General features: G+C 49.7%; 1 protein-coding gene across 3 annotated transcripts in view; it reads right to left on the bottom strand.

Moving 5' to 3' along the window:
- The window catches only part of FLOT2 (flotillin 2), a 12,731-nt gene extending 10,798 nt beyond the window's left edge, over positions 1-1,933 (bottom strand). For 2 of the 3 annotated variants that reach the window (XM_009887233.1, XM_009887232.1), the window contains exon 1: positions 1,849-1,933. In XM_009887233.1, coding sequence (XP_009885535.1) covers positions 1,849-1,900 — 52 coding nt within the window. In that variant the 5' untranslated portion in view covers positions 1,901-1,933. The remainder of the gene's footprint in view (positions 1-1,848) is intronic. The other variant, XM_009887234.1, reaches the window with a different exon arrangement.
- Positions 1,934-10,844: the final 8,911 nt, after the last annotated feature.

Genomic DNA, 10,844 nt, shown 5'->3' with positions numbered 1-10,844 from the left:
CACAGACCTCTATCATATGACAGCTCATTCCTGGCAAGCAATTCTTGGCCCTGGACTCAGCCTTTGCTTAACTTAATAAGTCAGCCTCCCAAATACATCTGTTATCTCCTGCACACGGCAGGTCAAGGTCCCGCGCTGTTCTCTGAGCTCCTCACACAACAAAAGGAGGAGCAGAAAACATTTGTTTAAATCAACAGTTCTCCCAATGGGATGCCTCACAAAAATTCGGGAATGAAGCTTGTCTGGATCAAACGTAGTTCTTAAGCGCTGAGCCCACAAGCTGGGTCTTTCCTTCCCCCCCCACCTCATACGAGCATCACTGGAGAGCGCCGGCTAAAGCTGCAGATGTTAGCTGAGACCTCTTCATGCAGCCAGAGCGCTACGGTAGGCTCTCGTAGCAATCCCAAGTACCAGCCACCCGGGAGAGGACCTGAGAGCTGTCGTGAGTCAGTTGCCAGCAGCAGCCAGAACCCCCTCGAACAAGGCAAGCTGCCTGACCCCCAGGTGAACAGCAGCTACAGCAGTGTATCATCTGCAGAGCGAGGGCAGCAACATGCTCACTTTGTCTGCTGGTGGCAACACATGAACAGGGAAAAGAGGTGGAAAGATTAGGCAGTAAGGGTTAACTACAACCTCTGGCCGTCACTTAGTAAAAAAACCCAAAAGTCCCGTCTTTATCCTTTTTCCCTATTATTGTTTACATAGACTGAGGAAACCTGCTTTGGTGAGCACGAGGGGGTGGTGTTAGGACAGAGTAACATTCACACAGATCCTAAAGATGAAGCGCTACGTTAGCAGGACAGCAGCACTATCACAGCATGTTAGTTCAGAGACCAGTGCAGTAAGAAGCAGCAAGCAAAATCCACGACTGAGGAAAGGGAGAGAAAGTAAATCCTGTGGTTTTAAATAGGAACACAGTCTGCTCCCAAAGTGACAGCAGTCAGCACATCTTCAGAAAAAGAGACTTGAGGAACAGGAGGGTGCGCTGGCCCACCGCATGCCACAAACTTGTTTGTTACTGGGTGAGGGTTTGGGCCATACTGTGCAGAACTCAGGTCCTCTTGTGAGCTCATGGATGAGCCAGCCCAGCGGCCACGCTGCCCAGCGCCTCTGTGAGAGCCTTGCAGCTGTGAAGTGCTGCAAAAGCAGCAGTAGAGGGGAGTGGGGCTCTTGCCTTCCTCAGCACTCACTGCACCAGCACAGGAAGAAACACACTGACCAGCCAGGCTATGGCCCTCTCAGCTTGGTGGGTTTTATGTAAATAAAAAACAAACAAAAAAGAAATAAGAAAATAAAATATCTGATTGCCTTGGGTTTGAGGAGAGGTGTGGAAAGAGGCCATCAGAAAAGTAATTCAGCTGAAAGCATGGGACTTCTTCCCTTTTTTGTCTTTTGCACTGTGATACCCAACTACCTTCATGCAAATAGCCAGCATAGAACTCCCCCATCCTGTGATTTTATTTTGTACATCATCATTTACTGTCAGGTAAGCCTGAAAAGACAGGATTACCTCCTGGAGGGCCCTGGACAACCTCAGCCCCTACCACTCAAAAACGGAGGACGGCCAGAAGCTGTGCGGTTGTGAGTGACCCTACATTCCCCACGCTTCAAGGCACTACACAGGGCACATACAGGTCTTTCCAACTTACAGTGCTGTACACAAAGCAGCCTTCCTTCGAAGGACCAGGGGCTGGCCAGAGCCACAGGCAGCGGGCTGTGTTGATGCTCATCCACGGTTTCATATCCAGTGCTCAGTCCCATGTTCCTAAAGATACTGCTGACAGCCCCACTGGGATGGCTTTGCCCAACTCGTACTCCAAAACCACAAATAACGGGGGGTCTCCTTACCTTTGGGTGTCAGTAATGCACCACCAAGCCCAGGCCCAGCCTCCGTATACATACTGCTTTACATCAGAGCCACAGCAGCCACCTGCAGCACAGCAGAGAGATGTAGGGATTACACATACGCATGTTACTCTCAGCCAGGAAAAAAAACTGCACACAGTCTGAGTCACGAGCAGAACAACTTCACAGCAAGCCTGCCCAGCCTCTGGGTGCTGAGGAAAGGGCATCCTGGGGGTGTCATTCGTTCCCCCAGCCCCTCAAAGCAGGGGAAGCACCTCGGCTCGGCCACATTACAGCAACGAGTGCTACCAAGCCAAGCTCTGTAACATCACCCAGAAGAATCCAAGCATTTTTGCAGTGTCTGATAAATACTGAAGACAGAAAACACTTTCCAAGATCCACAGCAGCCCTGGAACACCCTTTGGTCGGCCATAATGCAGCCAGCCACCAGGGAACCCATCTCTCTCCTCACTTCCATGGGCTTCACACAGCAATTTTCCAAAGGCAACCTTTTTTTTTAGAATTGTCTTATAAAATTAAAAAATAGTATTTGTAAAAATTCAGTATGATGAACAGCAACACACAGAAAGAGATTGTTATTTCAAACCAGGATTTTATTTTAGTTTTGTTAAGCAATTTAAGCACTTTCAGCAACCAGAATCCTTGCTAAGTACATAGGTCAGTATCTTTAACCATGATGCACCAGCTCTGTTACAGAAAGCCATGTAAGAAATCCATCTCCTTTCCCTCATCCTCACTGCAAACCCACCAAAAAGCTAGCAGGTGAGTGCTGGAGGAGGGAAGAACCCTTGAGCTCCCCAAAAACATCTCCTAGTTCTGGCTTGTGAAAGTACCACAGTGCCTGAGGCTTTGATGGCCCACCACAGAATTGGCTGCACCCAGAGTTCAGGCAGCCTCTAGAACTCCTCTGACACATTTAAGATTTGACCCCAGTCAAGCCAGAAGATGCTGTCCGGATTTTCACATCTTTGATTCAAGGAATAAGACGTTTGCTACCTTTCAAGTGAGCACTCTGCCAGCGACCAGCCCTAGGTTTCATGCCTGGCAAGGGAGGAGCTCTGCAGCTCCCCGGCTCGGCTCGGACCAGAGCTGAGAGCTGCCATCTCTCATGCAGATCAAGCCAGCGGTCCCTCCCTAGTCTGTTATCCATAATCACACTTATTACAGCAATGCCCGAGGGCCTCAGCAAGACGAGAGCTGTACCAACAAAGCAACAGACAGTTTCAGCCCTGCGGGACACATCTATGCAGGTAAGACAGAGCCAGTGCAGAGGAAGAGCAGGCATTGAGGAAAAACAGCGTGGCTGCAGCGCTGGGGGAGCTTCACGCTGTGGGAGGGGAAAGGGAGAACTATGAAGCCAGCAGACAGAAGCCACAGAAGACAGCTCTTGAAAGCAAGGCGATGTTTATTAAGTTTATTGCAATAGGTCAAAAGGAAGAAGCAAAAGCAGCACACATCCAGGCCAGTGTGCTGACAGGGCCCTCTGGGTGACAGGATGGGACTCTCTCCTCCCCAGCCTCATCCTCCTCCTCCCCATCATCAAGTCTTTGGCCATCTTCTGCTAGCAGCTAAAGATACTACCTGCTCCACCAGCTTTCACACAATGCCTTTCATAAAACAGCAGATCAGTCCCATCTACAATTCTACATCCTCAATAGGAAGTAAACACAAACGGGAAATGGATTTACACACTTTTTCAGGTCTCTTGTGCTCCACAGCCTAGAGGAATACTGTCCCGTCACCTCTGAGACAGCCTCTGGATGGCTTCTTCCTGTAGCTTGAAGACTCTTTCAGCCAGAAAAGGAGTTACAGAAGCTGATGATACAATATCCTGCAGCATATTAACCGCAATGCCTTTTAACATTTCTTGGAGGACGTCAGCCCAGTTAGCTCAGCCTTTTAGCCAGGCCCTTGTTTTCCAAGAACAGGAAGGGAGGTTTTCCTGGCAGCTGGGAAAAGCAGCTCCACATGGGAAGGTATTTTATTTCACAGGGTCTATGTGGTCTTTACCAAACCTCTGGTTATTGTTTCATAATGTTCTGAGAAAACTCTGCACTGTAAACCCACTGTTGTTACAAAAATGTGCCTCTCCACACAGATGTTTCTTTTCTTCCGCAGGAAATGCAAGGAAATACCTTATTTAGTATCACACCCAAAGCCAGCCACGTTTGCTTCCCAGCGCTACACAACATTGCTGCACAGCACAGTTTACTATGCTATATTATATGTGAAAAGGTGTTCAAAGCATACGAAAAAACAGGGAAAAACAACACATTAAACAGGAGCTGAATGCCAGCTGGTTGCTTTCATGCAAGCCGGACGTCTGAACTCAGCAGAGCTCCGTCCTGGTAACGCAAGTCAGATGAGCTGAACACTCATTTTCTATTGCAGTCCTGCAGCCTCTTTCCCAAGTCTCAGAGAGCAAGTGAAAAAGTAATCAACAAAGCCAAATCTTTGCAAGGCTAAAGAATAAACCCTCTTGCACAATGAGATTTGGCAGAGAAATTGCCTTTTCCAGCTATAATACAGCCACTGTTCTAGCAGTCCGAGTCTCACAGACGCTTGGCCATCACTTCCACAAACATCCACCGTGCCTCTTCCGGGGCAGTGTACGGTGGCCAGGAACACTACAAACGGAGGATTCATAGCCGGGAAGCTGCCATACAGCTTGGCCTCTTCCCAAACGAAAGGGTCCCATGTTCAAGCAAGAATTCCCAGAGCCAGTAGAAAGCAAGTTGTCTGGTTTGGTGTTTTGGGGTTTTTTTAATGAAATGAGATCAGTCGCTTGGGAGTTTGTAGATAAATGGAGCTCTCAGCAGATGCAGGAAGCTCCTGATGGACAGCAGGCAAGAAAGAACAGGAGCCCCAACACTTATGGGGATACAGGGCTCAAAACATCAAAGCTGGGACAATCTGAGGTTGCGAACAAGCTCTGTGTTGTTTGCTCTCCCAAGGTAACTTGAGGCAATGAGCTTGTATTCTGCCAGGAAGCGGTGAGCGGTCAGAAATCAGGCTGCAGTAAACAGGCTGCTACGATAACTCGATAACTATATTCCTTCCCAGAGACTGAACACAAGAACAGCGCAGACACCGCTGCCCTCACCTGCAGGGAAAGCTGCCACCTTCATGCCTCAGTTCAGGGCAATCTGGTGCTGGACTTTCCTCCTCCAGGAGGACCCACCGCCGAAGTTGGGAATAAACAGCTTGGTCCAGTTAGACAGAAGGTGGGTTTGTTAAAGAAATGCTCCTGTGCTGGGAAACGTCACGGCGTGCTAGCAAGTGAGTGCAGAAATACAAGGAAAAAATTGATAATTGAAAACAGTTACTGACAAAAGACATAATGGAGAGGAGAGAAGGCAGCAAAGGCATACATAAAGAAAATCACGTAATAAAAGCAGGGTCTAGACTAAAATCAGTGTCTGGTTCTTAGGCCCTGCTGTGCATATAAATTAGGCTTTGTCCACATGCAGAAATGGCATAAGGTTAACAAAAATTAATTTAAAATGATGCAGGGTTCTGAGTTGAATCCATAAAATCCTTTGATGGTCACTACAGCAGATGAAAGCAGATTATGCTGGCTAGCTTGTTTTGCATGCAATCTATATCAAAATGACTTGTTTTAAGCTATGAGTATCGATGCTACAGAGTGAGTTTAAAAACACACGTTTAGTTTAACTCATCTTGTAAGCAGAAACCCAGAGAAGACAAACCACAATGAAGTCGGACAACAAAACTACAGAGAGACTACCCCAGAGTTCCTCCTGGAAAACAAAAGGAAAGCCCTGAGGCTACTCTGCCCACCTCCTCCTGCTATGCTTTCTGAACAGTAATTTACAAGTCTCAGAGATTTAACAAGCACCTGACAAGGGAAATCTTGAGCCCCACCACCTGCATAAAGCTAAAGAACTACCTCCTGAGAAGGAAACACCACAGAGGAGCTGCATAAATTGCCTTTTGTGCAAGTGGTGAATAGCTGTATTGAGCACCACCGGCAATCTCATGCTTACAGACTTGAGACAAGCTGCTCTGCTGCACTCTGGACAGCAACCACTGACTATCACAAGCAGCATGAAACCAACCACAGAAATAGATTTTTTTGGCTAGCCAAAATGAAGAACCTAACTGTGCAGGAGCACCGAGTTAAACCTGGCAGACGACAATCGGTGCCACTAGAAGTTTTCTGCACGGCTTGCCTGCTGCGAGGAGTAGAATACCTCCATCTTAACCCTGGAGAATGGTTCTGAACTCTGCTCCAAAAGCACAGACAAGGGCAAAACCTCACGTGAAACCCAGCTGGAGCTGCCTACTCCTTCCCACAAACTCATATTGCTTATGAGGCTGAAGAACTGGATCACAACTAGCCAGCTCACACAGGCCTGTAGCTGGAAGTAGAGGGACGACCCTGACGCCATCAGCCCCACCACGAGCGTTAGGTCTCAGATGGCTCTTGCTGCTCACCATGTCTTTCTGCAGGACAAGGCCTGGACCATCTCTTCCCGTTCCATTTTCATGCAATTGACTGTTCTCACCTAAGTGTAGCTCTCTGCATGTCTCCTTATTGAACTGCATCGTATTTCTTTCAGACCACTTGGTCAATTTGTCAAGTTCATTTTGATTCTAATCCTGCTCTTCAAAGCTCTCAAACCCATTCCCAGCTCAGTACCGTCTGCAAATTCAATAAGCACATTCTCAATTCCATTATCCAAGCCAAAAGAAGGAACTCGACAAATCCTTTCAGCTGAACAGTAAGCCACTGTCAAGTTCCCTGGCAATGGTTTTCCAGGCAGTTTCATATTAATTTTATAGTATCTGAGAAACCAGTTCCTCCTTGCACTGTGGACTGTAGGCCTTTTGCAGGAAGGGCTCACGGACCTTCAAGAAGCCTTTATTTCAGGCTTTCAAAACTTAGAGAAGCACCATAAGAACAGCACAGTCACACTAGCTCAAAATCACTACCAGTTCCTCTTGCAGGAATAAGAAAGCCACAGTAGCAGTGTGTGAGAGCTTAGAGCAGCTCAGGAAGGGTTAACTACCCCTGACTGCTGGGGTGCGGCAGGAAATGTTTACACAGAACTGGAATCAACTGCTAGCTCTTCTTTTACTTTGAAAGAGATCAAGGAGCCCCAAAGGGTGCCACACTGAAGTCAAGTTTGAGAAACTGGGCTGGACTGTATTTCTCAAGATGACTTCCGAGAAATTTTAAGAGTATAAAACAAGCCTTAGTAAAAGCAAAGTGTACAGTATCTGCTGCTCCTCCTCATCCCCGAGAGTGCTAACTCACCTGAGAGGGAAGTCAGATGAGCTGGGCACAGCTCACACTCCGCAAATATGTGCAGTTGTTTTCTTCTAGGTGTTTAGGAGCAACGTGTTTGTTTCAGTATTCTCCTAGCAAATAAAGCTAGGTTGACTGGGCTGCAACTCCCCCTCACTTTTTTTCCTCCTTTCACATCCTGAACTTTTGCTGAAACAGCAGTTTGTTCTGACCCAGAAACACAGGGGGCTGTGCCAACCTTCCCCTGTCATGTAGCTCCAGGTGTACACCTGGACCATTGCTGCTGCATGGTGTCACCCTGAAGCCCTCATCAGCCAGAAGGAAAATGCCCCAACTGTGGAGATTCTGGCAATGCTATTTACTTAACCGGAAGATGAACACGACTATTATAAATTACCTCTCCTTATTATGGGACTCTGCAGAAATATTATAGCATTGTATTTCAAAATTAGCAGATCGATCCTTAGCCACCAAAGCTGTATTCAACCAGACTGCAACCCAAAACCAGCATTACGTATCTGAGACAACCTATTTAGCTGGTGGGAACATTCAGATATCAGGATGAACAGGTACTTTGTGAATCTCCCTGAAAAATCGACCGGGTGCAGCTGCACTTGGAGACAATGCAGTGGTGGGCCAGGCGCCTGTCAAAGCCTCCTCAGAGCTTGCACCAAACCTCACCAGGAGGCTCCCAGCATTGCTGCCCTCCAGCAAAGTTAGACCCACATTTCGGAGAGACCATTATCGCCTCCAGAGGGCTTTGTGGAACATTCTTACAAAGCCTGGGCTCTACATTGCACAGATGGATTGGCTAACCAAGTGAAATTTCTTAGAAGGAGATCGATGTTGCTCCACAGAGGAAGGACGTGGGTGCCAGCGGGAATGCTGACCTGTGCCCATGAAGCAGCTTCCCAAATAAGGCTATGAAGCTCCCCCACACACACAGACATTCCCAAGGCACGGCCAGCTGCTCCTTGAGCACTGGAGGAACTCAAGTGTCTCACAAAAAAGTGAAAAGAACGAACACCACTCCTCAGAAAAAAATCCACATGCCAGGGGAGGCACGTGACCAAATTTCCTTCAAGAGGCACAGGCTAAATTTACAATAAAGAAAACTTTCCAGTCAGCTTCATGATTTGGAGGTGCTTTCCCACAAAGTGAAGTCTTTCAAATAACAACAGTATGACAATTCAAGACTGCAAGCCAAAAGCCTGCTTTTAATATTATTTCCTGTTGGTTTGTTCCTCCCTTCCCCCTCTCTCCCCAAATCCAACCTAATATCACACAAATAAATGCTGGCCCCCAAGGTCCTCTCTGCTTTTCCCCAGAGAGACACGGCTCAAGTTCCTGGAACTACAACTGCTTGTAGTTACACGCCTCCCACTAATACCCTGGTATTCACTCTGCACGTAAGCAGGAAGGAGCTGAAGGGCTACTGGGCTCTGCAGAGCTCCCACAACCTCTCAGGCTGCCCCTGAAGCTCAGAGACCGTGCTCAGAGACAGCAAGTGTTTGCAGACCACGTTGGGCGGTGATAGAGGAAAGCCACATCTGGTAGCAGCACCAAACCCAAATCTGGCTCGCACAGCCTGGCGTGATTTGCGCTCCCTTCCCAGAACACGGCTGTACATCAAGGAGCGTCCTCAGCTCGCTGCTCCTGGCTGCAGGAAAGCCTAACGCTTGGAACTGCAAGCAGATGCCACAAATGCCTGCTGGCTCACCCCGAGAGACGTGTTTTGTAAACTTCAGAGCTGAACAGAGGTGAAACCAAGCTTTTAAGACTGAATGGCATCCCAGAGCACCTGGAGCAGAGCTTCCCGATTCCTCCTGCCGGATGTGGCATTTCACCAAGTGGCACTGATTTTCACAGGGGTCCCTTCAGAGGGAGGGGCAGCATCAGCTCAAGATCCCAGCTGGGAACTGCAGAGACGTGCAGCAGCTGCTCACAGAAGACCAGGAAAGCTGCAAGAAATACTGCTGCTCCAGGCAGCTGGTGGGTGCGGTTTGCAACTCCTTAGAAGCAGCCGCCACAGAGGGCATATTTGTTTCCTAAACTGCAGCCTGCTTCTGGCATCTCCTCAGTAATTCATCTCCTCAGTAATTCCTGTAACAGGTTTGTTATCCAAGAGAGACGAACTGGTAACAGACCAGCCAGAAGCAAGCGCCACAGCCTGCTGGAGGCTTTGGCTCTAAAAACATAACAACATAGTTTCACATGCATAGCAGAGCATAGCACATCCTTGACGTTCACAGACACCTTCTCCCAGCTGAGTTTAGGTCTGAGGACCACAGCACTTGCCACAAAACTAGCCCAGTGTTGACAGAAAGGATGTAACCAGATTGAAGGCACATGAAGTGAGAAACATCTGTATCTAACCTTGTTATTGCCTTGCACTCAGCCCCAGCCCATCAGAGAGTGAAGTATCCAGCCCTTATAGCAAGCTGTTACATCACCCAAGGGTAATTAAGTCCTGCCCGCATGCAGCCCGGTCTATGCCAAAATGCACTCTGGAGCTTCGGCAGAGTATTGGAGCAGCTACAGGTTGAATCAGACTCAGGGGATTTCACTGCTGGCTTATTTAACACTAACCTAAGCAACCAGCTCACTTGATGATAACATAACACAAATCCGATGGGCATCAACTGTGTCCAGTGTCAGCACCACTGAGAGGCCAGGTGACATGCTAGTAACGAAGCAGCGGTAGGATACTATGGATGAGAAAGGAACCCCAGGAACAGACTTATCGTGTCCTGCCCCGAGCTGCCCTCTCTGCCTCAGTGGGGTGCTCACACCCAGCTCCCCCTCCCCAGGAAAGCCAACCTGCCCCCCAGGAACAGGACGGCTTCTTGGTAATCCATGCCAAAGGCTGTTGGCAGTGGCCCAGAGCGCAGCAGCCATGCCGGTGCCGCTGCCTGACATCATCCGAAAGCAGCAGCACTGGGGTGTGCCGCTGCCACCGCGGCCTGGCCCACCGCACTCTGTGCTGCAGGGACCCCACACCAGAGCCCTGGGGTGCAGGTGACAGGGAGCTGCTCACCACCCCAGGGCAACCCCTTGGCAGGGACACCCCCTGAACAACACTGCAAGGTCCCTTCATGACAGGGACCCCCACAGTGCCCCCTTAAGGAAGGGCTTCCCCTCACAACATCCCAGTGCTGCTTCAGGAGATTCCCCAACCCCATTCACAGGGCTCTCTGCAGCAGGCGCCCCCAAAAGTACACCCCAGATCCCACATTTCCCCTCCAAGCAGGGCCTCCCACTCCCGCCCAGCTCCCACGGTCCCACCCCATCAAGGACCTCCTCCATGACAAGGACGCCCCCCCAGAGCACCTCCCAGGTCCCCTCCCATTGCAGGGTCCCCCCTCAGTGCCCCGAAATCCCCTCAGGACAGGGACCCCGCTCCCCCCTCAACACCAGACCCCACAACAGGGACCCCTCGAATCCCTGAGAGTCCCCACTACAGCCAAGACCCCCCCAGTTTGCACCGGGGCCCCCTCCTAACAGACCTCATTACAGAGACCCCATCCCTAATTCCATCGGGGTCCCCCTATGACAGGGACCCCTCTCCCCCCATGATAGACCCCGACCCCCCTCCCTCTCCCAGCCCCTCAGGCCCCTCTCCCCTCATGACAAGGGACCCCTCAGATCCCTCTCCACCCATGACAGCCCAGCCCAGCCCCTCTCCCTCCATGACAGCCCCGCCCAG

The sequence above is a fragment of the Charadrius vociferus genome, unplaced genomic scaffold (assembly GCF_000708025.1).
Source record: "Charadrius vociferus isolate BGI_N301 unplaced genomic scaffold, ASM70802v2 scaffold1746, whole genome shotgun sequence".
In the NCBI taxonomy this organism is placed as follows: domain Eukaryota; kingdom Metazoa; phylum Chordata; class Aves; order Charadriiformes; family Charadriidae; genus Charadrius; species Charadrius vociferus.
Note: the sequence above shows the minus strand (reverse complement) of the source record. Positions and strands in the feature narration are given on the sequence as shown.